The following is a 27,011-nucleotide window of genomic DNA, read 5'->3' as shown; positions in this document are numbered from 1 at the left end:
ATTCATTATGAACTTCAAATTATTGAAGAGGCAAACCTGATTTTTTCGTTAAATAATTATTATTTACATTAATCTAAACTTGCATTTCTTTTGAGTTTGTATATATTAAATAATATTGTTTTGTAAGTTAAAAAAAAGGAACAAACTAATGAAGTTAAAGATTTCAATTAGAATCATTTAAGGACATGTCTCTTCCAGACGTCTCTACGACCCTGAACGCAGTGGACCAGTGGTGATAAGTGTGGACGTGGCACGGGCATTGTTGGGCGTTTTAATGTTGGGTGTGGCAACAACCATGGAAAAGGGGCTAACGACTTAACATTTTTTAACCAATTAATTACATCATATTAGCTCACTTGTTTCCACACTCACAATACACTATTAGTTACACCCCTCTCATGAGGTGAGTTTGGATACTTTTCCTTAGGTGGTGCTGCGGTGTCGCCTCCTAGGTTGCGTTTTTTTTTTTTTTTTTTTTTTTTTTCACACACACCAAATCACTACGGATGTTCAAACACTCAATCACTATGGATATTCTAACACGCAAGTCATATGATGTCATTTAGTGAAGTCTTCATAACACTAAACGTAGCCCCTCCTCCCCCATCTCACAAAGCATAGGTTTCATCGTCAATATAAGTATTTTAACTTTGTTGAGTTTTTTTTTTTTTTTTAATATATCTATTTTAACCTTTGTTCATTACAAACCAAGAACTCATTATAATTCCTTTGATTTTGAATCAAATATGAATGAATACAATTTGGTTATTTGAATTAAAAATTAACCGTTATAAAAATTTCTTTACGAGTTTCTGTATTAAAAGCAATAAAATAGTTACCCCTAATTTTCAATGAGCTATAACTAAATTGGTATCGGAGAGAAAGAGAAGATTGTTTGAGGTTATGATGTTAAGTTCGAATCCGATCTCAATCGAGTTTTAACGTACATAACCTTTTGGCAGTGAGTTTTCCCTGAAACTGGTGATGGTGGGTTTGGGCTATCAAACACTGTCTGTGGCCACGAGCATATGGGGTTGCCTTTTGCAATGGGTTACCTAGGCAGCCGGACCTTTTTTTTTTGAATAACAAATTTGAATCACTGACGGACCACTAGAGTATCATCGTGCCACCAACTGAACCACGCTCCAATAATTGAAGGTAATTATTATGTCCATGATTACCAAATTTAATACTATAAATTGATGCTAACATGTACACCAGCTATTGTTTTCTTTTTTTGGTCGGTTTAATGTGTATTTTAATGACGAAAAGTTATATAGATACGCAACCGTTGTTTAAAATTTAAATTTCAATCACCAAATAATAAAAAAAGATAATATAAAACTTGATTTCCATCATTTACGTTTTAATATCGTGGCATAAACTATCGAAGATTTTAATTTATTTTATTTTATTCATATAAAAATGTCACATTGCGGATAACTATTGAAGATATTTCCATATACATCCCTGTCAGTGGCAAATCCGTAAGAAGTAAGAACCATCGTCACGACACCTCTCGGTTATAAAACCCCATTCCACTCTCACACTTGAACAACATCATCAACCTTTCTTTCTGATTTTGTTAAATTTCTACGTATTCATAGAGAAGATCGGAGCCGTTGATCGGAAGCCTATTTTTTTTCTCTTCGAAAGTTCGTTATCCTGAGTTTCCATTACTAAATTATTAATTCACTTTAATTTTAATTTTAGTTCCGGTATGTTGATAATTCATTATTGTTTGGACTGAATTTTTATGTGTGTTTATAGTTGTGAATTAGTAGTTGAATGTTAAAAAAATGTTGTGCTTGTGAAGCTGAAAGACTAGTAATTAATTTGGCAATTCTGATTTGAATTTAGGGTTTGGTTTAACTTGACCTGTTCTGTTCTGTTAGATTCTTATATTTTGTGCTACATACATGATGAATGAATGCTGTGTGAAGTGTGAGCTAAACAATTGTGTTGTGTTGGAGATGATAAACAAACATCATGATAAAACTTTGATTGGATGCTGCTGTTTTGATTAGGTCGCCTAATATGGTGTGATAGTATTAGGTTGCAACAAAGCTGGATTAGAGTGTATTTTTCTCACCAAAGTAAGGGTAGGAAGATAATAGGCGTGTGTTATGTTTCGACGTGTCGAGTCAATTTCATAAGTGTTCCTTTGGACTTAAGACGGTCGCCGTCTGCTTCTGGCTCACTGTTTGTGTGATCAGCCAATGGTAATTAGGCTTTTTCAGCCAATGATGAATAATTAAAACCGGAAAAGTGGTTATGTCAATGAACAAACTTCCCTTTACCCCTAACCGAAGCAAGCAATTCTCGTCTCTTTCGATTGTCCAGTTAGACTCGAGAGTCGTTATGATTCTTCAAGTATCAGTGTGGAGGAACGGCAGTTGAGGTAGGATTGCTCTTGATGGGCAGGAATATGAACTAGATATGCACTTCACTGGTGCTTTCTTCACATTCTTTAATCTTGTTTTTCCGTTGAGGACGTACTTGATTTTGTGATCTATTGGTTTTACCTTATTAGGTTATTCCACGTGTGGGTATCGTAATTAGGTGGATCATGTGGGCTTCTTCAAGAATCAACAAACCATGCACTGGATACCTCCATTTCTCTTGGAAGCGTGGAATTCTCTCACTCGTGAACCGTAGTTATATTAGACTTACTTGTTTTGACTTTTGGTGATGGCTCGTTGCAGCTTTTCAACATTGGTTGGATTATGTTGTTGCTGATTTCAACTCATGTGCTGCTGTGTGAGAGAAAGCCACATTCTCACTGGGTGGACCACTAGATATGTTTGCTATAGAATTTAGGATTTTTTGCCTAACATGTCCTTAAATGCAGGTTCTTTTTGCTCTAGCGCTGTAGTAGTTGTTAGTTTGATCCTAGTCTAAATGGAGGATCCAGTTAATCTCGGTACAAATTTGCACCTTCAAGGAAGCAACGCTGAATCTACAACACAAGCATTTGCTGTCACGGAGGAATCAAAGTTAGAAGAAGATCACCCTATACATGAAGACGATGAGCCTGTTGTTGCAGATACCGTGAACTCGGAAACTCTTGATGATGGATCCCTTAAGTACGGGTACTCTACTACTGTCTCTATGACTTGTATTTTGTTATTTGTAGTAATAGTAATATAATTATTACGGCCTTACGGGTCAATAAACTGTTTCCTTTTGTTTCTTGACAGATGTTCACACTACCGTCGGCGGTGCAGAATACGCGCCCCATGTTGTGACGAGATATTCAACTGTCGTCATTGTCATAATGAGGCAAAGGTGTGTATTAAAAATAAAATAAAATAAAATAACGTCACACATTGCTTAGATACTGAAAACGGTATTTGAACTTTGAAGTTATTGATAATATTTTATTGTTTTGCAGAATGACATCAATGTCGATCAAAAAGAGAGGCATACAATCCCTCGCCATGAAGTCCAACGGGTAGCTTACTTTCAAAAGTTATTTGCGTTTTCGAAAAGCCTTCGTTTTTGTTGTTCACACGAAGCATGTTTGATGTTGCTTTGCTTTCAGGTTATATGCTCTCTTTGTGGCACAGAACAAGAGGTGAGTGTTTTTAGAGTTGTTCTTTCTTCATGATGTGTTTTTTTTTAAAATCCTTTATCAACTGTTTTGCTGCTTTTCTTTTTAGGTTCGGCAAATGTGTGTGAACTGTGGCGTGTGCATGGGCAAATACTTTTGTGGAGTATGCAAGCTTTTTGATGATGACGTAAGTCCTTCACATTTCGTATTTGTGTTTTCTATGAAGTGGTTTTTCTGCTTTGGTGTAGAATTATGTAATGTTTTGCGCTCTTCTTTGCAGATATCGAAGAGACAGTATCACTGTGATGGTTGCGGTATTTGCAGGTATTATTTTCATGCTATTTACCGTTGGATATTCCTTAACGTGCGAAGCGTATGCGACCACCAAAATAATGTGCGTAATTATGCATATAACATGCGTAATTAGGTTTTACTCATGCGTGATTTGATTACGCATATAACATGCGTAATTAGGTTTTACTCATGCGTGATTTGTGTTTTTGTCCTGCGTGATTTTGTGTTTCAACCTATGCGTGAATGCGTTATTTTTTTCTGTTGACCACATGCGTAATTAAGGGTTACTCATGTGTGATTTCTGTGTTTTGTTCATGCGTGATTTTGTGTTTAACCTGTGTGTGATTAGGGTTTGAATTTTATAACATGTGTAACTTAGTCGCTTACGCTTCGCACGTTAAGGGGCTATTGTACGTTAACCTTCCCCCTGTATAATGTGTGCGTCTTTATCGCAATTTGCAAATAGCCTTCTTTCGGTAATTTTTAATGGTACGGTGAATCTAATGGAATCTCCACTGACTTGTATATGTATTTCTGTTTCGGATCAGAATTGGTGGGCAGGAGAACTTTTTTCATTGTGACAAATGTCGTAAGTCTTCTTCTCTACGATACAAAACAGTACAGGTGGCTTAATTGTCATGTGTGAGCGTCAGTAACTTTTGTTGTGATTCAGGATGTTGCTATGCCAATGTTCTGAGGGACAGTCACCCATGCGTTGAAGGAGCAATGCACCACGATTGTCCTGTATGCTTCGAGGTTTGTATCTTCACGTTACATACTTCCCACTTGCATGCATATTATGAGAACATAATACTAAATGTGGCACGGAAATTTGGTTATTTTGTAGTATTTGTTTGATTCGATGGATGACGTTACCGTCATGCCTTGTGGACATACCATTCATAAGAAGTGTTTTAAGGAAATGCAGCAGCACTTGCAGTAAGTGAATCCAAAATAGATTTTCAAGAAATTAAAGATGATTTTGTGAAGTCATTTTGTTTGTTATTGACTTACTTTCACAGATACGCATGCCCGTTGTGCTTTAAGTCGGTCTGTGATATGTCAAAGGTTTGGGAGAAACTTGACATGGAGATTGCAGCTACCCCAATGCCCGATTTTTATCAGAATAAATCGGTAGGCCATCTTTCTTTGGCATGCTTTCAGCTTGTTGATGCTGGAATTTTGGTTTTTATTTATGTTTTGGTTTTTGTTTATTTGAAGATATGGATTCTGTGCAACGACTGTGGAGCGAATTCTGAAGTTCCGTTCCATATTGTGGGTCATAAGTGTCCAAAGTGCAAGTCTTACAACACTCGTCAAACTCGTGGCTGAGCTTGGGTGGCGTTTTGTGCTTTCTGGTTTTGGTTTGAACTATGGGATCAATCTGATGAGTTCTTGTGGCTAGCGAGATTTTGTTATGGACTTTTCGCTCATTAGAGGCATTGTACAACCTGCGAATCTCGTGTTCCAGTGTTGTGTAGGAAACTTGATCTGTAATCGTAGATGTATCATGCTTTACTATTTTCTGGATTACAACATCAACACTTTGAGGACCTTCCTCTTAGTAAGCTTGAATTACAATATCGGGTAACCCTGTCATATATTTAATCCCGCCCAGATATGTTTGCAAATGAGATAATTGTCTTTTCAATATAGCCGCATCTCTTTTCGGAAGACGGCCGAGCCCCTCTGTTTTTTGTTCAGTTCTCAAGTCTCTAAACTTATGAAGTCTCGTTTCTGTAGTGGACCAATTCGTTAACATACCACCGAGCCATTTTTTATTAACATAATGACATTCGATTTTATAGTTTCGAGGGGCCCTCGAATTCGATCTATTAGCTTGAAAATTTAGTTTGAAAATATTTTTAGAATCCCTATTCCGTAACCAAAAACCAATTTTAAGTACAAAATAATAAACCGTGTGTTTAATGCAAAATCAAGAGAATACCTAAATAGTTAATACGATTTCTAGATGCTTTTTCGAACAACAAATTCACACTTTTTAGAACCGGTAAGTTATACATCCTATATAAAACAAGTTCTAAGTAGACAATAATAAGAAACCGTGTGTTTAATACAAAATCAAGCTTAATTAGAGAATAACAAAAATATATTAACAATTGCGGTTATCTTTTCTAGATGCTTTTTAGATTGGCCAAGTGAATTTCAAGGATTGTCTTTTATCTTCATAACCATTTTCAGGTTGTCCTTTATGTTCAAAATTGGCGCGTTTTATCCTTTATGTTTTCATATCATACACGTTTTGTCATTTATGCCTAACTCAGTTAGTTTTTCAGTTAAATTTGGTCATATGTTTTGCACATGAGGGCATTTTTGTCAATTCAAAGGTAAGTTCAACGACAGATTTACAGCTCAAAGCTTCTGCAACCTTTGAATTGACAAAAATGCCCTCATGTGCAAAACACATGACCAAATTTAACTGAAAAGACTAAATGGGTTAAGCCTAAAGGACAAAACGTGTATGATATGAAAAAATAAAGGACAAAACTCGTCAACTTTGAACATAAAGGAGAGCGCCTGAAAATGGGTATAAAGATAAAGGACAATCCTTGAAATTCACTCTTCATGAATATGAATATAGGAATAGACCCTCGAGTAGTACAAACACTTTGATGAAATACGAGCCCCACTTCACTTTTAAACCTGTCTAGATGCATTCTAGAATTGCTTATGTGGCACTGATGTACTTACGTGGCGCTAAGTTGCCGTTGAGGTGGCACAATATACGTGTAACATTTCAACAAAACTTAAACTTACTTGGCTAAGTCTAGCAATAAAAAATTTCAAATTATACCCATACATTACACAAGGCTTAGTAACTTCAATCGTCGACTTTGATTTGAACTTGAGAAAGTTGGACTTAGATGAACTCGAGTTTAGTAATACAACTAAAACTCGTTTGCAATCTTAGGTAGTGTTTGGTATGCAGGAATGCGAGGTGGAATGAAATGAACTATTACGAGGGAATGAAAAAAAATGTGTTTGGTTGGTCAACGTAATGGAATCACCCATTACATAAGTCATTCCATTCCCTCAAATTCATTCCATCCACTCCCCCTGTTTTTTTTCCATTCCATTCCCTCTCTCAGCCTACGTCACAAACACCGCCCATCACATCGACCATCTACCACCATCACCTGCCGTCGTCATCACCCGCCACCAACTTCCACCAACCACCACCACTGTCCTCCGCCGCCACCGTCATCGACTACTACCGCTGCCACCCGCCATCGCAAACCACCGCCACCCCGACCACTACAGCCACGCTCTGCCGACCACCACCACCATCCTCCGCTGCCACCAACCGCTACCGTCACCACCACCACCCATCGGCGTCGCCTCCCCCACCACCCGTCGCCACCACCATCGACCACCATCGACCACCATCGCCGCCACCCGCCACCACCGACCACCGCCACCCGCCACCACCGAACACCGCCAACCCCGACCATCGCCGCCGCCACCGCTAACACCCGTCACCCACCGACCACCGCCACCCATCACTGCCACTGCCACTAGCCACCACCGATCACCGCCACCACCCATCGCCGATTTAATTCACTCCTCTTTTCTTACCTACCAAATAACACAAGGTAATGATTTATTCCTTTCCTGCATGGTAACCAAACAAGACTGTGGAATGGAATGATCCATTTCATTTCTTTGTCCATTCCATTACCTCGTCCATTCCATTCCCTCATGTATTCCATTACGACATACCAAACAGACCCTTAGTTTCTAAGGCTACAAGGTGTGGTAGGGGCTTTATCACGCCACCTCAACTTAACGTCACATTGGGGGCTTTAAAGTCCCTCCCTTTAAATTGCATGTAATGGTTTAAGGCACTCCTATTAAACAAAATACAAAAAAAAAAGAGTAAACTGCAATTTTACCCCCTGAGGTTAGGGGTCATTGGCACCCTTACCCCCCCCCCCCAAGGAAATAATTGCAATTTTACCCCCCACTGTTTGAGGTTATGTCGCAACATTACCCCCTAAACTCAAATTTGTTGACTGGTCAATAAAAGCATGGGAGAGTGAAAGGGTAAATAGGTAATTTCACGTTAATTATTACCTTATATATTATAATAACCCTTAAACTAAAGATAATCTCACAATCTTACCCCCTAAGCTTCTTCACTTCCACTCCTTCTTCCATCCATCCACCTCCGGCGATCCATCCACCACCGGCTTCCACCTCCACCACCGGCTTCCACCTCCACCTCCACCACCGGCTTCCAACTAACCATGAGTGAATCGGAGAACCCCATCCTTCCACCTCCACCTCCGGCGACCACAATGGCGACCACACCTCCGCAGATGCACATGGTTTCCGGCGACAACAACCGATTTACCACCACAACCACCACTGCCACCCCCTGCCACCACTGCCACCGTCATTCTTGTGGGTTCTTCTTTTATGCTTAAATATCTGATTGTAGAACAATGAGAAAGATTGGAATCACAATCACCCAAAAAGCCCACACCTTTATTTCTTGATATAATATGTCATCTTCAATGGCACCAAAACTACATGTGGGCAGAACTAAATGCAGTGGAATTTCAAATTTCTGAAACTTTCTTACACACCCACATTAATTTTCAACTACCCACATCATATTTCATCTTTGTTTCCTTCCTTATAGTTTGATTCCTCCTGTTTGTTAAAAAAAAAACATATCTTGATTTCATATAGAATAGTGGAAAACAGAGCATAATGTGTGTTGACTGTTATCTGTTTTTAACGATACAGATGAATCTGTGAATGAGAGAGTTGATAGGGTTTGGGGATATGTGGTGGTTTTTTGGTGGTTGATCGGAAAGGTGATGATAGGTTTGCTTTTTGTACAAGAAACATGGTTAAACGATCGGAACTTGAGGTGGTTGTTGGCGGTGATGGGAAGTTTTGGTTGCCGGAAAATTTGGAATAGTGCATGTGCGTATGAACAAATTTGAAGGGTAATATAGTGGTGATGGGAAGTTTTGGTGGTTGATCAGGTGTTGTAGATTGTTGAAATTTTAAGTTGATTTGTTGTTCAGAAAAGTTGGCCTCTTGTACCCACCTGGTGGAGTTTGAAGAGTGGTGGTGGAGGTGGTGGGGGTGGGGGTGGGTGAAGAGGGGTGGTGGCTGGAGGTGGCAGTGGTGGTTGTGGTGTTGAATGGCGGTGGCAGTGGTGGCAGGGGGTAATATCATAGAGTGCACAAAACACTGGGGGTAATATGAAAGGGCATTATAGTCATTTCAAGTTATAGTCAACAGATTGGTCAACAAATTTGAGGCCGGGGGATAAGGTTGCAACATAACAGTGAACAGTGGGGGGTAAAATTGCAATTATTTTCTTAGGGGGGTAAGGGTGCCAATGACCCCTAACCTCAGGTGGTAAAATTGCAGTTTACTCAAAAAAAATAAAGATGAGATTTGATTGGTTGAAAAGAGTGGGCCCCACCTTCTATCTCCTTTAACCGGCGTTAGAACGGTGGAGGAAGGGCTATAGCGCCCCCTCTTAACTCCGGTGGGATGGTGATTGGCGCCCCGAGGCGCTATAAATATCGATGTGGCGGGGTGACGCTAAGCCACACCACATGGCCTAATAGTTTCGAACGAGAGTGATTCAGCCAAAGCGAACCCACTTTGGCATTTTGAAGATTTGGCCCTCATAACGTCGGATCTAGTCCTTGTCTCTGGCTATGTCCTTTTTCACTTTTTTAACTTACAACAACTACCACCACTATCAACCAAATGGTACATGCATTATTGTTTCTGCACCCTCTCACAACACCACAAAATCTATAAAAGGATCATCAACTTTTCAACTTTACTAGGGGGTGGTAAACTATACCATCTAATCTCCTGTTAAAATCGATTTCATTTCGTTTTAAATCCTATGTTTAAACTTGAACTCGACGTAGGCCTGGGTCATTTATTATTTATAGAGTAAATTACTTTTTCAGTTCTTGTGTTTTAGTAGTTTTAACCATTTGATTACAAAATCAAAATGTTTAACGACTTGAGTCCCTAGATGCTTTTTTATAACCTTTTGACTCCTTTTGAGTCCAATCTTTTAACCTTTTGAGTTCAATTTTTTTTTAACAAAATTGGACTCAAAACGTTATAAAATAAACAAAATTAGACTCAAAACAGTAAAAAATGAGCAGTTAGGGACGCAGGGCGTTAAACTTTCTAATTTTGGACTAAAGTGATTAAACAAGAACTCAAAAAGTAATTTATTCTTATTTATATTTATATGATAACATTATCTATATGTCTATGATTATAAATTTACTTTAACATAATATATAGGTTATATGATTAATAACTCAAACTTGAGCTCGTTAATTAAATAAGTTTCAATTTAAAGCTTGAGTTTGACTCGATTTAACCTTTTGATAGACCGATTTCAAGTAACTCATAAATTTATGATTCTTCTACACCACAATTTAAAGAACGTTACAGTTAAGGGGGGCAACTCTATTGTAACTAAATCGACCGACACAAACCCTTAATGAGTTTGGTGTCCCCTCAAGTAACTCATTCAAGCCATTATCTTTTAAGGATGGATGCCACTCAAATCACAAGTTACAAAAATATATATAAAAATTTGTGCAAATTTATTGTTTTCTTTTGAAGATGAGGCAAGCAACATCATATGGATGGGCCTAGAAAGATAAAGTAGCTTCGAGTCTTTACAAGAAAGATGCATTTGATGCAATGACAATGATGCACACATGGGTGAGGGGCCAACACTAACAAGCTCTTCATGGAAGGACCAATCATGGATATAAAAGGAAAAACACCATCAATGCATCAACCACTTGTACCTTACAACCCACAAATAAAGTCTCAAGATCCAAGATTTTCAAAAACCCATGTCAGAAATCACAAACTTGTACTATATACTATGCATTATGATGCTTGTACAATACAACTAGCAATGCAATTGTGATATACTAATGTTCAAAATGAGGACTTTCTTGCCAACATTATCAAGACTTGTACCCTACTACACCCAAATCAGTTCCATCAAGATCTCATGGTTTTCCAAACCCATGTCAGCATGCAAGAATCAGAGTTATGCAGAATAATAATGCATTTGAATGCGTGTAGACTACAACTACCAATGCAATGCAATGCAATTGTGAGACCATGGGTGAATAATGCCCCTACCCTTGGACGTTTTCCTCCATGTGGCAGTACAGTCAGCAAGGGGCATTATTGGGCGTTTTTCTAAAATGGGTGTAGTGGGGATGTGGGCATTATGTTAAAAGGGTGTAGAGAATTAAATTAAAAAAACCAACAAAAAAAGCTATTGGCCAAGAAAAAGGAAGATTAAATGTGATTGATGGTTGAAATTTGGAGAAGACGTTATTTAAAAAACGCCTAGGGGGGGAAAATTGCTCAATAATGCCCAATAATGCCCAAGGGGGTGGGGAGGGGGCTTGATTGGGCTTGTTTGATTGCTCAATAATGCCCAGTACGCATGATCTAATGTTGAGGTTCAAGATCAAGACTTGCAAAGAGGGCTCTATCAAAACAGGTCTTATCGTGTTTAACATGTCAACGATGACGCAATTATTACAATTTACAAGTATCAAACATAAATACGACTTGTTTAAGTACTTTATACCTCGTGTCCATAACACGGCTTTATATTTTATGTATCAACAAAAAGAAATGACGAATCATAGCTTCCTAACCATAATTACTTTTATTTTTAAAAAAAGTATAAAAATACACAGTGTATTTTTTCTTAAACAACTTTTATCGTGTCTTAACGAGGTCAGGAATTCTCAACCATACTAACAAATGGTGTAAAAAGGTCTATTTTAATTCCAGCAGTTACATCTCTAGATTTACCAAACCATGACAGAATACCAAGAATTCTCAAAGTTGTGATAAAATGATGAATTAGGATACTTGTACTGTACAAGTGTCAATGCAAGATGTAGACTTGCTTGACAAATTTGTAAAAAGATCAGTAGTAATAAATGATAATCAGAATCTTGATTCAGGCAATTATGTCTCAAGATTTTCCCAACCCAAATCAGAATTCCACTAATTCACCATCAATGCAAATGTGAAATTGAGGGTCAAGATCAAGACTTTATTACTAACATTGAGTAAAAATACCAATTTATATTCCATCAGAATCCGGATTCAAGCAGTTACATCTCAAGATCTTCCAAACCCATACCCGAACGCCAAGAAATAATACTATAAGATGCTTGTACCGAACGTACATTCGTACAACTACCAATGCAATTGTGACGTCGATGTTCAAGATAAAGACTTGCTTGTAACATTGCGTAAAACAATCGTTTACACCATGTGACCTTGATTCAGGCAATCACATCAAGATTTTCGAAACCCACATCAGAATGCCAATAAATTACAAAGTTGTACAAGATATAATGCATTAAGATGCTTGTACCGTCGTCGAGGTTCATGATCAAGATCAAGAGTTGCTTGCTAACATTATATGCAAAAAGATAATTTATATTCATTCAAAGACTTGATTTTGGAGGCTTATACATCAACTCCTTACAATGAGTCCAAGACATATAGGGTGGGGGGGGGGGGGGTGTAGGGTACCATTTCATTCTCATATTAAGACTCTTAACTAAAAGAAGCCTTAGAAATAGAGATATCATCAATGTCAAAATATTGCAGAAAAATAAAGACAAAACTAGCTGGTTTAGCAGTTACCAATCTGCCATTAACACCATGAAACACGAAACACATTCAACAACATATAAAGAGAGACCACACGCTTCAAAACATGATTATCCATGGCCGCCATAAAAAAAAAGAAAAAAAAAACACACAGCACTTATCAAACGGGTAATCAATCACGGTGTGGTTTCTCTGCATATGTCATTGAATTGAGTTTCAATATTCATAAGCGTAAGAGCAGATTAGACCGCTAACAAAAATGCAAAAATACCAGCCTAATTTTTAGTTTCGTTTATGCAGCGATGAACATCGAGGTCTCGTAAAGTTCCTCGCAGCCATCTGGTTTTTGCGTAATCTCAGTTTGTGAAGACGAACCCGCTTCAGTGTTCTTCTCCATCTCTTCCTCAATCAAAATCTCTTCGGCTCTGCAATTCCAACTGCAAAACGCTTTCTCGCCTCTAAACGACAAATAAAAGGATAAGCTTGCAGTCAAAAGCAAATACGCGTAAAGAATACAATTGTGGTTTGAAGTTCAGGGACCGGACCTGTACATGTAGATATCTTCGCCCTCGAGTTTCTTCTTGCAAGAGTAACAAAAGCTCAAGAAATTATCAGGGAGGTATGAATTCTCGACTTCAGCGGGTTTAATCGCATGTTCTTCACACGTCAACGATTTAGCGATAAACTCATCCTCGTGACGCTCTAAAATACAGTCACCGAAAATATGAGTTGTTTTCGGGTTAGGCCCGTGTTTTCTAACGCATGTATAATCCTCAGAAAGCTCAATCTCACTTGCCGAGAGTGAAGCCACTAAATCTTTTCCCGGGTTCAGATTTGTGGGGCGGGTTGTTAAATGGGTCGAGTTTGGCCCGAAATTTGCGGAATCCAAAGAATGAGACCAAAACTTGGTGAATGGTTCCTGAACTAAATGATTAATCAGTTTAGGATTGGATTTGTTTATGTTACTATTGGAGAAAACCGCGTAATTCTTAGGTAGCGAGTAAGAAAACGAGTCAGACGGGTCAAAACTAGCTGGTTTCAAACTCGGGTTGTTCAAGATTCTCATCTGGGGTCCAAAAAGAATGCTCTTACTGTCTGACGAACGGAGTATTTTCCCCGATGACGGTTTTGTTTCATCGTCAAGAGCTTCTATAATGCTTAACCCGACTTTGTTACAATCCCAACTCTTTTGAGCGGATTCGTTCGGTTTCGTGGAAGAAGCCCGAATTGGTAAATTCGCAAAGTTCGGTTTCGAAAAAACCTTGAAATCCAAAGGGGAGGTGGGGCTTCTTACGGAATCGGATTCTGAGTTTTTAGGGTTTAGCCCTACAAATAGACCAGGAACAGTGAAAAAGGAATTGGTTTTGTGTTTCGGTTTCAAGAAAGCATCGGAATTTGAATAACAAGACTCGTTAGAATACGATTCAGGAATCGTATTATGAGCATGACCCATGTTTTGTTGATCTTTCTGGTGTGATCTAGTTCTCTTCCTCAGCATTTTTCACAAAACCTGTTAAAAAAATACCAAAAAATAAATAAAAAAAAAAAAATCTTAACTTAATGTTCAAGAAAATCAAATAACCACCCTGTAAACCCTAATCTATAAATCGTCATCCAGTGCTATTATTCAACATAAATAGAACACAATCAAAAGCAGATTTCAAGAGCCCTACTAGAAGAGGATTAAAACCCTTGATTAAAATTTAAAATTTAAAAAAAATAATAATAATAATAATAATAAAGCATCATAGCACAATAATATCTAGTTCTAGCAATGTGCATTGTGCATAAACAGTAGCATCAGATAATCAACAGAAAAATAAAGATTAAATAGACTAACTACCAACCAGATGATTAAACATACAAACTACCCATAAAGTCCTGTAGATCAAATAGTCAAGAAAAAAGTCAAAATAGTCAAGAAAAAAGTCAAAATAGTCAAGAAACTGGGTTCCAACGTCCAACTTTGTGTTGAAAATCAGAAAATGCCCAAAATACCACTTAAAATTTTAACCCAAAAGGATCCACATAAACATCCAAAAGATTACCATTTTATTAACAGATTAAACCCCAAAAGAAGCATAATCATCAAATACTGATAGATGCATCAGTCAAGCTATAAAAGCTGATAAATCTATGACTAAATACACATCATACACACAGAAAGATGATGGCTGATGATCAGATTAGTGAAGGAAACAAAGGGGGAAACAAGACGAAGAACAAAGTGAAAGCATACTCTTAAAAAGCAAGCAAAATAGCCCAAAAATTGCATTGCAGAAAAGGAAGAAATTTGGGGAAAACCCACCTCAAAAAAGTAAAAAAAAAATCACAGAGATGATGTTATGTTTGAGAGGAGAAAGAAAGCCCAAAATGCATAAATTGTTTTCTCAACTCCCCACTCCCCCTCTCTATGGTTGTGTGTGAAACTTGTACAGTACTATTACTCTCTCTCTCTCTCTCTCTACTTTCTCTCTCACGCATCAAAATCAGAGAAGAATGAGCTTCTCAAATACACTTATTCTCTCTCTCTCTCTCTCTCTCTCTCTCTCTCTCTCTCTCTGTAGTGGGGTGATTTGTTGTATGTATCGTGTATGAGGATACGTATACTCGGATAATATATAAAGTAATTTGCAGGGGTTCAGTTTATATTTAAGTTGTTTTCTTAATAATAAAATAAAATAATAGTAGTTGTAAAATTATTGGTTGAAGTGTTGGGATTTTGCATTTACAAAATTGTAAATTTTGAAAATCATACCATCATTAAAGTTTCATGTCAACATTATGGTTTCACCCTTTAGATCGTTTTCTTGTTTTGTTTTATTATTATTAAGTTTACTAATCTACGACTATGACTGTATGACTAATATAAGGGTATGAGTTTAATTTCACTTGTATATAATTAGTTTTTCATTTGTCGAGTCATGCGATGGCGTCGAAACTTAATGTAAAGTAATTTGAATTTGTACCGTCAAATATTTGATCCGATTCGTTTTTGGACAAAACTTATGTCAAAACGTAGATCAACTAAAAAATATATAAAATAAACACGAAACGTATAGTATTTGACCTGAATCATTGCCAATAAAAAATTACGTCAAAACGTATTATATTTGGAACATCGTTTCAACGTAAGTTTTACATCAATCGACTCGTATCCTCGTTCTGATCAAAAGCGCTAGAACATCAGTTTGTAATTAGGAAAAAACTTCACTCCGTTAAGTTCTTTAACGACAGACAATATACAAACAAAAAGAAAAAAGTTGAACCACTGTTAGAAATAAATCTAGCTGTGATTATCATTGGTCAAAAACAATCAGGTTCGATTACTTAAATCTAATTTGCTAAAAAAGAATGATAAATAAACTGACAAATGGGTAAGTATTATAAAAATCCAGCATACTTTTATTTAGATTTTCTCAATCAAATTTTCACATATTGTTCAATTTGAACACACTTGTGAAATAACTTATATCTAGAGGATCATATACAAACAAATATCTTTGTATGAATTGTAAGAACTAATATTTTAATGACATTTGTCCTCAATTAAAAAATTGATTTAAGAGTATAGAGTAGGATCAAATACAAACTACATTTCGCATACAGACTGTAAGAACCATTTAAAAAGTGTCACGTGGCATCGAACCAATTATAGAGAAATGATAAAATAATATCCTAAATAATATCAGTTATATTGAATTTCCTATAAATATACTAACAAGCAATTAATTATTTATTTGGATCTTCCTTTTATTTTCAATTTGCTGATTAAGAAAAATGTTGATATTATTCAAATATGTGCTAAAATCAATTATCTTGATTAATTTGCATGTGCTAATATAATTCAAAAGTGCTACTTTTATGTATGTATTGTTTTGGTATGTGTTAATTTAACTTTTTTAAGTGCTATGATATGTTCTTACGGTTTGTAGGATAAATATGGTTTGTACTGGAACCAACCCCCGAGTATTTTCGACTTTTTATAGCTTTTTATTTATATCTAATTAAATACAATAATTAAATTATCCCTGGATTCATGCAAGAGTAATTCAAATTATAATCTCCTAATCTATTTTTCATCATCGAATCAGCACCGTAATCAACATCATCATCAGCATCATAATCAGCATCATCGTCAACACCGTAATCAGCACATCAGCACCCTAATCAGCACGGTAACACCACCATCAACACATTCGACGGTAACATCCCACACCACCAACGTCAGCACATCCCGTAATTAGCATAACACTATAATCAACACATTAACCAGCACAGTTTCATGTTTTTTTTTTGTAAACAACAGATAATATTACAAAACTAGCACAATTTACTCATTTTTAATTTTATAAACAACACATACTGTTACTGTTTTGGTCAAAAATCACACAAGGATAATGTAACCAAATCTGATTTTTGTGAGGTTAGATGCTTGGTTAAATGAACAAATGTATGAACAAGAAATGAATGAAAAAGGTGATGAACACAAGGAATTTATACGAGGAAAAAGCCCTTGATCTTTAGAAGATCTCCGGCATAAAAAACCTCGAGTGATGGAAACTACCGATCACCAACTATATTGCATAAAAAAGATTACAACTTTGGATGTTGATCAAGTGTGTTACAACTGATAGCTAAGAGTGTAGAGAGCTCTGGTTTGCGAGAGTGAATGTGTGTGTTTGTGAATGTGAATGTATGTCCATAACACTTGATCAACCCCTGAATAAATAAGCTAACAAAAAGTCCTATTTTTTAGGAAGATCATGTCCACTCTCATAACCGTTGTGAAAATAGCACATGTGGGGCATCTTGAACGAATATTCCCGAGATTCTAGTTGAGATTTAGTCCACTAAGTCCATTATCTGCGTACAAACATTAAAAACATGACAATTGTTAGAAAACATAAGAAATGTTAAGGATCCTGGATCCTCAGACTCCCTGCATAATCCGTTAAGAATCCGTGATCCATGCCCAGTCTCATGATAGATGATCCTTAGCATAAAATCCATGCCCTAACAATTGCCCCCAATATGGCAGTTGTGATAAGGATTCACAGCTGTCATATTTCCGTTAGAAGCGGACTAGCCGTTGCTGCTGGTAACTAGTCGTTACACTGCTTGTCGTCACTGATAAGACCTGCTATAATCATCATTGCAATATATAGAGTTAGAGATAACTCCTCAAATGTCTTTACAGACAAGAAGATCCTTTTGTTTGTGGAGAATGAATCCTTCTACACCGTTCGCTATTAACCTTCCTGCACTTTAATTTCTGCATAGACACTTTAACTGTTAGATAGCCCTATCCGGCCTGAGTGAATGGTCCACTGTTTTGCTGGTGAAATCCAAGCCAGATGATTCTGATACATAATGAATGGGTAATAACATTAGACTTTTTGTAGCTACATCTGTTGTTGTTTCTTCCCTCTTTATTTTTCATGTATGCTTTCTATTTTCAAAGGTATCATCGCCAACCAACTGGAAGTTATTGGACATCTGATGATAATGTTAAACTTTTTACAGAAAACTTGAAGTGTTCGGACAAATGTGGATCAATGATCCTTAACCAAAAAGGATTAGAGACAACTTGCAGCTTAGATAAAGTTAGAATATAACATACCAGAGAATCCAAGTTAGGATTCTATATCCTTGTAAATTATTACTGAATAAACAAATTGTGATAAGTAAAATTTCAATGATCCAGGATCCTTATTGTCAGAACTTGTATAACTTTAAAGCTTCAAGATCCTGTAAGAAAAACAAACTTGGGACCAAGCCAAATAATTAGGAATGAACCCATAATAACAGGGGATAAGCCCAAATAAACTGGGGACAAGCCCAACAAACTGGGGACAAGCCCAAATAAACTGGGGACAAGCCCAACAAACTAGGGACAAGCACAAATAAACTGGGGACAAGCCCAAATAAACGGGTGTAAACTGGGGTCAAGCCCAAAGAAACTTGTGTAAACTGGAGTATGGCCCAAACTGGCGACTATCCAAACGTGAGCGACATGAAAATGTCGAAACCTTAGCTAAAGTGAAAACGTTAGAAACCTTAGGAACGGATGTATGGTACGTCTACCATTATACTTAGGATCCTAAATTCAGCCAGTACAATGAAATTGTCAGCCCCTAAAGCGGGTACTGGTCCCATTGCCTTTAACTGCACTAGGATAATCGTGCGCAACTGGCAAAGCTGGTGACAGGCCCAAAACTGGGGACAGGCCCAAAAACTGGGGACAAGCCCAACAAACTGGGGACAAGCCCAAATAACTGGGGACAAGCCCAACAAACTGGGGACAAGCCCAAATAACTGGGGACAAGCCTAACAAACTGGGGACAAGCCCATAAACTTTGGAGAGTTGGCCACCCACTTTGATCTTCTGTAAAATGATAACAACTCTACAAAAGCTTAAACTTTATGAAAATAGATGTTAAAATGTTTAACATCTTTGACTTATGATAAGTAATAAGAATAAAATGAATGAAAATGAAAGTAATGTGTTACCAAAGATAGAATCATATATCCTTTGAGGATCCCGGATCCTTAATCAGAATACGGGTATCGCTGAGGATCCCTGATCCTTCTTACTTAAAGTATTTTTTGAGATGAACAACATTCCAAGCTCTTGGTAGGAGATCACTGTTTTGGTCAAAAATTACCGAAGCAATTAAGCGAGGTAGTGTGCTAAGAAAGTGTGTCGAAAATATGCTTGTTAAGTTGTTTGCAAAAACAGTTTTCAGGATACGGCTCAGGATATTGAGCTGTATCTACAATCAAACAATGAGCAAAAATGTAAAGGGTGACACGGGATGTATAAGGAAAGCCCTTGATCAATCTAGATCGTCGGCACAAAACCTCGGGATCTGACAATCGCAGCCGCCTTGTTCTTCTTATTGCTTCAAATGTCAGGATACAGTGCAGGATATGATGCGGATCGACTAAGTGTTACAATGCAATTCGAATACAAGTGTAAGTGTGTTGTGAGTGTTTGCAACTAGAGAGAAAGAGTGTACGAGAGATTGTGTGTGTCTTTTTCTGATCCGATCAATCCTATTTATAGTAAAATGAAACTAACTATTCTATAAATTCGGGATATATGGAATATTCCCTTTGTGAACGTTGTAGTCCACGTCTTCCTGCTTCAACGTCCATAATTCAACAGATTTGCCCGAGTCTCAAGGAGAAGAAGTCCACTTGAACGTTATAGACTTGTTCCAATAATCTGCACGTGAATTAATTAGTTACTACCAGGATACTGTATTAGGATGTTACCAATATATTGATCTGGTATCCTGATCACAACAAATGAAACACAGTCAACATATTATTCAGGATATATGAGCAGAAAACCACCCATAAAAATTGTCCCCAAAATATATCTGTTGGTATACCAACTCCAACGGATATATTTTAAAGCTTATCTCTTAAATCGAGGTTATGAAGTCGAAACGATGTTCGAGATAGCATTGTACAACTTCCAACGCGGTTTTCACTCGATGGATATCTATTACGCCCCTATATCTTCTCTCTTTCTGTTTGAAAACCAAATATCATCAACAGAATCACCAGGTAATTATTCACTCTTTCTTCTTTCCCTGCTAATCCCTTCATCTTTCTCCTAATGGCTACTAGAACCCGTTCTCAAACCGGCGAATCGACGGAGACCTTCGTCCAGCAAAACCTTCTCAAGAACCCCGAGAAGGAGATATGTGCCTTCGATAACGCAGACATCGCAACATTGAGAGCCTCCGGCGCCTTTCCAGATAGCGCGATTATTAGACCATTCGACCGGTCAATTCGATCGCACGTTTCTTCTGCCGATTGGGTTTGTTTTTCGGCATATCCTTTCTCGCTAGGCCTTTGTCACACCCCAACCGATGGCGGAATCATCGGGGCGCGGCACTGAGCGAAACAGATTGTTCAAAGAAAATTTCATAACAACTATTATTACCGAATAGTTTAAATATCACGTCCCATACCGTGACCCATAAGATAAATTTAGTTATTACAGACATAGATGTTCTTCAAACAAAAACATGTTCCGACAACTCAGATTTAAACATATAAATATAAATTGTCTTGGTTTCTAGACTCTTTCCTAGCCTCGATTTCACAGCAGAGAAAGCAAGTAAGCATCCTAAACACCTGTCACATACATTAAAATAAAGTCAATACATATAATGTAAAGGTGAGCATACAAGTTTGATAATAGCATATAGAGTTCGAATAGTTTACGCATAACCAGCACGTACACAGAGGGAAATGATGCACGTTAATTATCGACATGGACCTATCAATACCAACGACTGCGGGTTGACTGTCCGAGACAGTTCGCAATACACGATCACCACCGTAAATCATGCAAGTAATTGTCCTTAACAACCCCCGTGGGATCGGGTGCTGAGTCCAAACTATAGTACTACGTTGCTAAGGCAGGTAGACAGCATTCCACGTGTAAACATAACAACAAGCATACATTTATTCACGTAATACACGCAATCGGTTAGCGTTCAAATAGTTTGAATAGTGTGTTCGATTGTGATTTTGATAAGTAACGTATGTAACACCCAAAAGTGCTAAAGCAAAAAGGGTTCGAGTATACTCACAGTGATTGATTATGGATTGAAGGGAGCGCTAAGAGTAGGGTTAGCCTGAACAGTTCGATAGCACAACAATGAGTAACGTGGAAATAAGACAAGTGTGAATGGATCGAATAGGCTGGTCGATCGAACGGCAGGTTCGATCGAACGGCCTGTTCGATCGGCTGGTATATCCGATTGGACAGTCCTGTTCGATCGGCCGGTAGGCTCGATCGGCGGGCCATTCGAGTGGATTGTTTCTTCCTCTGGTGTGTTTGTGTTTGAGGATTTGAACTTTTGAAGTTTTCGTTGTAGTATATGAGAACACTGAAGTGTTCTTACCTTTCAGGTCGATCGATCGAACGGTCCGTTCGATCGGCCGGCTTAATCGATCGGCTGGGAACTTTTGAAGTGGTTCTCAACAGGATGTCGCTCGATCGATCAGGCTGTTCGATCGGCTGGCATTCCCTACTACGAACGAGTTGTGAAAACGATTAAGTGTTGAAGCATAGTATCTCATGATCCGAACAGTAATGTTTACCAATCGAGTAGCATATTCAATCGAACATTACTTCGTCAATAGCATACTTCATAAAATTTGAAAAGTGTGGAACCATGTGCTAGCCGATCGGCTGGCCCGGCCGATCGGCTGGTATGTCCGATCGGCTGGGCTGTTTGAACAGCCTAGCCGTTCGGCCAGCATCTCTGACCTGGTCGGCCTTTCCTCTAACACTTGGCTGTTTGATCACTCGTTGCCATTTCGAGGTAGTTTGATAACGAGTTGAACTATGTTATCCTCCATTCCTACTCGTTTCTTCGACTCGGACAGGAATCACCCAAATCCGGCCGGTGAACGGTTCGGAACGTCAGTTTAGAGTTTAACCCATCGTCGGTGAACCTTGTATATAGAATCCGAATCTTGAACCTCTTAACTGTTAGAATGATTAGTTAGCCAGTTCAAGCTCCGTTTCTACCGGTTTTAGGGTTTCGAGTGTAAAGGTTGAAGAATGTTGGAAATTATTCATAAAAATGTTAAGATTTGTAAGAATCTTAGTTTGTTTATGTGGAAATCGGTCAGATCTAAGCTATTCATGGTTGAATGAGGCTAAATTTTGGTGTTCTTGAAGAACACCATGATGACATCACCCAAGAACACTTAGATCTTGGTGATTTCACGGTTAGAAATCGAGTTTTGAAAGATAGAAAGGTGTAGAATCACGCAATGATCAAAAAACGTACAAAAACTAGAGTGAGAACTTACCGGAGTTGAGAGAAATCTGAGAAAAGGAGAAGAAGAAGGCTGGTTCGGTCAGAGCTTTCCAAAAATGGAAAGTGTGACAATGACAGCCCTATTTATAGGCTCCAAAAGAGGAAAGTGGCAGCCGATCGGCTAGGAGCTCCGATCGAATGGGCTGCTCGATCGACTAGGAACATGCTAGCCGATCGGCTGGCCTGTTCGATCAGGATGCCTCCTGTTCGATCCGCGACCCACTTCGAGTATTTCGCGACGACTTTCGACGTTTCGATTTCGATGGACGATGATACGAATACGATAGAGTTCCTAGTCAAATTACTTTCAGTCCCAACTACTATATCTAACATACAATATTCTATAAGTCACGTTTCGATGTCGGTTTCGATTGAGTTCGATTGCTTTTCGAGTTTCGATTTGATTTTTGATTGATTCACTTGAATACCACACCAGACATATAAGTAAACACGCACAAGTAACACATAGGGCACACACACATGTATAACAATACCAGAGTTCACATAATTCGAGTCTCGAGCTTGATTCATGAATCGATTAACTTGATTATTGATTGATTAACTTTATCGCATTGTTACTTCCTACTATTCACAGTCGTAATTTGGTCGCATTGATTAAACATTCGATCATTTCATTTATACAACACTTACTACACATAATACAAAAGCAAAAAGAACATTAACAGTCAAAGAAGTCAAAGTTGACTTGGACTTTGACTTTGATTTTGACATTCGAAAACACGGGGTGTTACAGCCCCCTTATTTAGGGAATTTCGTCCCGAAATTAAGTCGAAGGCTACACAACGCCGTGATTTACCAATTTGATGCTTCAGATCTATTTATTTAAACAACTGCGGATACTTGGCCTTCATGTCGCTTTCGAGTTCCCAAGTGAACTCCGCGCCTCGTTTGCCTTCCCATCGGACTTTCACGATCGGGATGCGAGAGCGCCTGAGTTGCTTGGTTTGGCGATCCATGATTTCGACAGGCTTTTCCACGAAGTGTAATGTTTCGTTGACTTGAAGATCGTCGAGTGGTACGATTAGATCATGATCAGCAAGGCATTTTCGGAGGTTAGAGACGTGGAAAGTTGGGTGGACGTTACTGAGTTCCTCCGGTAGTTCGAGTCTATAGGCGACTTTTCTGATTCTTTCCAGAATCCTAAAAGGTCCAACATATCGAGGCGCTAGTTTCCCTTTCTTGCCGAATCAGACTACACCCTTCCAAGGTGATACCTTTAGGAGTACGTAGTCACCAACTTCAAATTCAAGGGGCTTGCATCTTTTATCGGCGTAACTTTTCTGTCTGTTCCGAGCTTTCACCAAGTTGTCTCGAATCTGGTGGATTTTGTCAGTCGTTTCTTGTAGAATCTCGGGACCGGTTAGTTGCGAGTGACCGATCTCATGCCACACAATAGGCGATCGACATCTTCTACCATACAAGGCCTCGAAAGGTGCCATTTGGATGCTGGCATGATAGCTGTTATTGTACGAGAATTCCACCAATGGCCGGTGTTTGTTCCAACTACCACCAAAATCTATGACACACGCTCGGAGCATGTCTTCAAGAGTACGAATCGTTCTTTCAGTCTGTCCATCGGTTTGAGGATGGAATGCAGTACTCAGATTAAGCGACGTACCAAGGGCCGCTTGAAACGTTTCCCACAATCGCGAAGTGAACCGAGCGTCACGATCTGAAATGATGTCACGAGGCGTACCATGATTACGAATGATCTCGTCGGTGTAGATTTGGGCTAGTCGTTCCACTTTATAGTCTTCTCGTATCGGCAAAAAGTGGGCTGATTTCGTTAGACGATCGACTATGACCCAAATACTGTCGTGACCTGATGGCGTGGGCGGGAGTTTTGTTATGAAATCCATAGCTATACTCTCCCACTTCCATATAGGTATCGGCGGTTGTTCGAGTAAGCCAGAAGGTCTTTGATGTTCAGCCTTGACTCTTGCGCAAGTTAAACAACTTCCAACGTAGAGGGCGATATCTCGTTTCATGCCCGGCCACCAGTACTTGTAGCGTAGCTCCTGGTACATCTTATCTGCGCCGGGATGAATAGAATATCGGGACTTGTGGGCTTCATTCATGATAATCTTTCACAATTCGGTCCGCTTAGGGATCCAAATTCGATCCAGATAATAGAATATCCCATCGGATTTGCTTACCAACTGAGCTCCATCGTGATAGATTCTCTCTTTCTTCAATGTACGCTCGTTAAAGCAAGCATGTTGAGCTTCGCGGATAAGGGTCTCTAGGTTGTGCTGGGCTTGGATGTTTCGGATACTGAGCACGTAACTCTTTCTGCTGAGCGCGTCAGCAACCACATTCGCCTTGCCTGGGTGATAACGAATCTCACAGTCGTAATCGTTGAGAAGTTCTACCCATCGGCGTTGACGCATATTAAGCTCTCTCTGATTAAAGATGTGTTGTAAACTCCTGTGATCAGTGTAGATTGTACACCTAGTGCCATACAGGTAGTGTCGCCAAATCTTCAATGCAAAGACAACTGCGCCTAGCTCGAGGTCATGGGTTGTATAGTTCTTCTCGTGGATCTTGAGCTGACGAGATGCGTAGGCTATAACCTTGTCTCGCTGCATGAGGACACAGCCGAGACCAAGGTTAGCAGCATCACAGTAGACAATGAAGTTGTCGCTTCCGTCGGGCAGCGTAAGAATTGGAGCGTTGCACAGCATATGCTTGAGGGTTTGGAAGGCAGTCTCTTGTGCGTTTCCCCACACAAAAGGCCTGTCCTTATGCATAAGAGCGGTAAGTGGCACAACGATCTTGAAGAATCCTTCAATGAATCGTCGATAATAGCCCGTGAGTCCGAGAAAAGAACGAACTTCTGACGGGTTCTTAGGTGTAATCCAGCTTTTGACAGCTTCAATCTTCGCAGGATCGACATGGATACCCTGACTATTCACGATGTGACCCAGAAACTGAACCTCCTCCAATCAGAATTCGCACTTGGAGAACTTGGCATAGACTTGGTTCCCCTAAAGTAACTCGAGAACCAAACGTAGATGTTGCGCGTGTTCGGCTTTCGTTTTGGAATAAATCAAGACATCGTCGATGAACACGATGACGAAACGGTCAAGGTAAGGCTTACATACGCGATTCATCAGGTCCATAAAGACTGTGGGTGCGTTGGTTAGACCAAAGGGCATAACAACAAATTCGTAATGGCCATAACGGGTTCGAAAAGCGGTTTTAGGAATGTCTTCCTCTTGAATCCGTAGCTGATGATATCCTGAACGCAGATCGATTTTCGAGAAACATGATGCACCTTGTAGCTGATCAAGCAAATCGTCAATTCGGGGCAAGGGGTATCGATTCTTGATGGTTAACTTATTCAATTCCCGATAATCGATACACATCCGGAACGATCCATCCTTCTTTTTGACGAAGAGGACTGGCGCGCCCCAAGGAGAGGTGCTTGGGCGAATAAAGCCTTTTTCGAGTAATTCCTGGAGTTGGTTCGAGAGTTCCCTCATTTCGGAAGGTGCGAGTCGGTAGGGGGCTTTGGCAACGGGGTTAGCAACAGGAATGAGGTCGATGCGGAAGTCGATATCACGACTTGGTGGTAGTCCGGGAAGATCGTCAGGGAACACCTGAGGAAATTCACGAACCACTGGTACGTCTTTGACTTCAACTTTCTTTTTCTTTTCCTTCTCCGCTACTACAATGTTGGCCAAGAAGGCTCGGTATTCCTTGCGGAGATACTTGCTGGCTTGAATACAAGACATGAGCTTGAGACCTTTCGACGCCGTTTCACCGTACACACACAATAGATCACCATTCGCGAGAGAGAATCGAATCATCTTTTCGAAGCATACAACTTCGGCATGGTTTTCATGTAGAAAGTCCATGCCTATTATGACGTCAAAGCTTCCGAGTTGCATTGGAATAAGGTCGATTGGAAAGATGTGATTGTTGAGTTCGAGAGTACAATCACGGAGTACTGAATTAACGGCAATAGTTCTTCCCGTAGCGACTACGACTTCGAATGACGAGGATAGATAAGAGCGCTTACGACTAAGGAGCTTCTCGAATTCAAACGACACAAAGCAGTTATCGGCTCCAGTATCAAACAAACATGAAGCATAAATACCATTCACAAGGAACGTACCATTAACCACGTTGTTATCCGCCTGAGCCTGACGGGCATTGATGTTGAAGGTTCGGACATGGGCTGCTTACTGCTGTTGCTGAGGCTGCTGTTGTGGTTGTTGCTGCTGGGGCTCTTGCTTAACCACCCTGTTCGGGCACCTGTTTGCAAAGTGGTTAGGGTCACCACATGCAAAGCAGACTCGATCATTGACTGCAGGTGCTTGAGTTGCTTGTTGGCCTTGAGGGGCGGGAAGTAGAGCTTGGTTGACAGTAGCTTGAACCGGGGCTTGACAGGGACCATAGCGACAGTTTGCAGTGAAATGGCCGTAAAGGCTGCAGTGAGCGCAAAAACGACAGGCTAGACCCACTGGATGATGATACGAGCATGTCGGGCAGAGTGGGTGAGGGCCTGTGTATGCACGCTTTGCTGGCGGTGCATTGATCACTGGAGCTGAGCGATGCTGTTGCTGCTGTTGAGCTGGTACGACTTGTAG

At 39.3% G+C, this 27,011-nt stretch overlaps 2 protein-coding genes across 7 annotated transcripts; one reads left to right on the top strand and one right to left on the bottom strand.

Moving 5' to 3' along the window:
* Positions 1 to 461: 461 nt before the first annotated feature.
* Positions 462 to 5,498, top strand: LOC110921538 (probable E3 ubiquitin-protein ligase RZFP34). 5 transcript variants are annotated; one of them, XM_035986714.1, is made up of 12 exons: positions 1,532 to 1,655; positions 2,852 to 3,092; positions 3,201 to 3,288; positions 3,395 to 3,454; positions 3,545 to 3,577; positions 3,663 to 3,740; positions 3,834 to 3,877; positions 4,396 to 4,436; positions 4,521 to 4,603; positions 4,695 to 4,786; positions 4,870 to 4,981; positions 5,069 to 5,498. In XM_035986714.1, the coding sequence occupies exons 2-12, from the start codon at positions 2,902 to 2,904 to the stop codon at positions 5,177 to 5,179; spliced, it is 933 nt and encodes a 310-aa protein (XP_035842607.1). In that variant the 5' UTR covers positions 1,532 to 1,655; positions 2,852 to 2,901; the 3' UTR covers positions 5,180 to 5,498. The 5 variants fall into 5 exon arrangements, with proteins under 5 accessions (XP_022021568.1, XP_022021566.1, XP_035842606.1 ...); XM_022165876.2 differs by having other exon boundaries at positions 462 to 3,092; XM_035986713.1 differs by having other exon boundaries at positions 1,528 to 1,655; positions 3,395 to 3,577.
* Positions 5,499 to 12,345: 6,847 nt separating this feature from the next.
* LOC110921065 (FCS-Like Zinc finger 10) lies at positions 12,346 to 15,093 on the bottom strand. Of its 2 annotated transcripts, none has more exons than XM_022165329.2 (3): positions 14,847 to 15,093; positions 13,084 to 14,048; positions 12,346 to 12,996 (listed from the first exon to the last, which is right to left on the bottom strand). In XM_022165329.2, the coding sequence occupies exons 2-3, from the start codon at positions 14,034 to 14,036 to the stop codon at positions 12,831 to 12,833; spliced, it is 1,119 nt and encodes a 372-aa protein (XP_022021021.1). In that variant the 5' UTR covers positions 14,037 to 14,048; positions 14,847 to 15,093; the 3' UTR covers positions 12,346 to 12,830. The 2 variants fall into 2 exon arrangements, with proteins under 2 accessions (XP_022021021.1, XP_022021022.1); XM_022165330.2 differs by lacking the exon at positions 14,847 to 15,093 and adding an exon at positions 14,778 to 14,795.
* Between the last annotated feature and the right edge of the window lie 11,918 nt (positions 15,094 to 27,011).

The sequence above is a fragment of the Helianthus annuus genome, chromosome 17 (genome assembly GCF_002127325.2).
Source record: "Helianthus annuus cultivar XRQ/B chromosome 17, HanXRQr2.0-SUNRISE, whole genome shotgun sequence".
Lineage (NCBI taxonomy): Eukaryota > Viridiplantae > Streptophyta > Magnoliopsida > Asterales > Asteraceae > Helianthus > Helianthus annuus.
This window is presented reverse-complemented; position numbering and strand designations above follow the sequence as displayed.